Raw genomic sequence first — 2,481 nt, 5'->3', positions numbered from 1 at the left:
TACCTGCTTCATCCGCCGTGCCCCTGGTGGTGGATGCAGGGTGGACAGGCTGGGGCTGCCTGGGCAGCGGGGCTGGGGCTGGCAGTGGCAGCTGGGCAGAGTTGAGCCACTGCTGTGGGGGGCTGCCAGGAAGCTGAGTCTGGCAGCTGTGCTGCTCCCACCCCGGCACACACCTACAGGTGGGCAGGGCTGGCCGCATGAGCCACAGCATGGGCTGCCCCCTCTGTACCTGGGCTGGGTGGGGTGAGGGTCCTGCCACGGGCTGGATAGAAACTCTTGACACGTTGGATCCCTACCCAGGGCTGCATTTTGCCCACCCCCGGGTCTAAACAGATGTAGCTGTTTATCAGTCAGAGGATACCATTACAAGCTGCTCCTCTGTAGCTGTTACATCTGCATGATTTTGGAGCAATTGGTATATTTCAGGATGAGAGAAAAATATATATTTGAATTAAAAGCATAGGTTTTACATTTGCTCTGGAGATAAGTGTGAAGTGTTAACTTTAACTGATTCACTCTCTTTACGACTTAGCTCTGTAAAAAGCATCATTTTGGAATAAACAAGCCAGAGAAGATTACACAGTCTCCAGATGACACCAAATTTCTACTTAAGACCCTCACTCAAATTAAATCAAATGTGTCTGCTCCAAATAAAAAGAAGGTGAGGAACCATTTAATTTTGTGTGACTTTTCAAAGCTTTTTGACTTTGGCGTTTTGAAGATTGTGTTCCACTCAGTTTGAGATCTCTAAGGTATGCCCTGTACTAGATGGCAGAAATCTGATTTAGCAAAACATCTTGGTTGACCAGTACTTTTCAGAATTTCCCAAATTAATTCCTGTTTCACATTTCTGTCTATAGACTTTGCCCATGTCCATGTTGCTTGTACTGCTTTCTGGAGACTGGTCTTGGCAGAAGTGTTTTGTGATTCATGAAACGCATGATGGCTTTGTGCCCAGTATCTCCATGAAGAATGAAGCACTCTGTTTTATTAAAGTATTTTGATCTTGCTTGTATTTTGATCAGCATTTTTTGGTGCCTTCCATTGGGAATATATCTTTTAGGCTCTGTGTGCCAGTCTGTAACTTGATTTATTGAAAAGGATATAACGTGAACTTATTGAAAAGGATATACTATTCTTTCTTGAAGATTAAAGAAAGTAAAGAGAAAGAGAAGCTGGAGAAGAGATTATTGGAGGAACTATTCAAAATGTTCATGGATTCGGACTCTTTCTACTACAGTCTGACTTATGACCTAACAAACTCTGTACAGAGGCAAAGTGCATGTGAGAAAACTGATTTGCCACTCTGGAGGAAAGTAAGTATTTTGCACAGCAATCCTATGGAGTAAATTTGTATCCTGAACATAGATTGATTATGTGCTCCAAGTTCTACTGGTGTTCATTTGGCAATTGGACTAGTCAGATCATCTGTGTAATTCTGATTTACACTGACTAAAGTTTTGGTCCTGCGGGCTTCTTCCTAGTGCAGAGAGCAAAAATAATGAGAGCATGTCCTGAGCTCTGATTTTTTCTATTTCAGATAGCAAAAAGCAAAGAGGTGGGAACTGGATAACTATGCACAGGTGGTGACTGACTGATGGTGGTGATGGAGACAGGTGGTGTCTCTCCTGTGACTTAACTGAGAAGCTCTGCACAACCTCATTAAAAATACTGCAATTTTTACTCTCTTGCAGGTTGATGACAGATTCTTTTGGAACAAACACATGATTCAGGATCTCATAAATATTGGTGTGAGTAACTTGTCACTTACATAAATCGTGTGTTCAGAGCTGATTAGAAAGAGATTTTTTTTCTTTAGTAAGAGAATGTCCATGATTTTCTGCTTTCCTTGGAAATCAGTGTGTTGGACAGTCCGGTAATTGGACTATTCACCAGCCTCCAGGCATCTTAGCAGCTGGCCTGCTCCTGTCTTACCTTTTGGAGCAGGGCAGCCAGCTGGCAGGCTTACCAGCTGCCTGTCTGGCAAGTGGCCAGTTTGAAGTATCCTGTCCATATCAGGCATGTGTAGGAATCGGTTCCAACTCAGCAGCACAGAATAGTATTATGCATGCTTTATGACAGAACTGACATGACAAGCCAGCTGCCTGGGGAATTGGGGAGCCTGGATTCTACTTCAGCTTCTGTTTGCTCAAGACCATTTTTCCAGCCTTTCCCTTCTGAAGAACTTTGAAATTTTAAAATACGTTTTTCCAGCTTGAGAGATGAGACTTTTTCAAGAGGAAAGCTGTTCCCCACGTTACTTACAGTGCAGATACAACAGTTCCCAGATGCTGTTGATGTTAATTTTTATGAGTAATGGACTGGCCTTGAAGGTGGCATACAACCCACTTTTTAATGAAGCATTTCTTATATTTAAGATACTAACCTAAATTTTCAAGATTACTGTAGTGGAATAACAGAGTTCCTAACTATTTAAAAGGTCAACATGTATAATAAAGCACAAAGACTTTCTTCTGGTAA

At 42.4% G+C, this 2,481-nt stretch overlaps 1 protein-coding gene across 1 annotated transcript in view; it reads left to right on the top strand.

The window, feature by feature from the left end:
• INPP5F (inositol polyphosphate-5-phosphatase F) overlaps positions 1–2,481 on the top strand; it is a 98,949-nt gene that overhangs the window by 62,701 nt on the left and 33,767 nt on the right. Inside the window, exons 4-6 of the mRNA XM_019556190.1 lie at positions 533–661; positions 1,149–1,316; positions 1,695–1,751. Coding sequence (XP_019411735.1) covers positions 533–661; positions 1,149–1,316; positions 1,695–1,751 — 354 coding nt within the window. The remainder of the gene's footprint in view (positions 1–532; positions 662–1,148; positions 1,317–1,694; positions 1,752–2,481) is intronic.

The sequence above is a fragment of the Crocodylus porosus genome, unplaced genomic scaffold (assembly GCF_001723895.1).
Source record: "Crocodylus porosus isolate Cpor-Errol unplaced genomic scaffold, CroPor_comp1, whole genome shotgun sequence".
In the NCBI taxonomy this organism is placed as follows: Eukaryota; Metazoa; Chordata; order Crocodylia; family Crocodylidae; genus Crocodylus; species Crocodylus porosus.
This window is presented reverse-complemented; position numbering and strand designations above follow the sequence as displayed.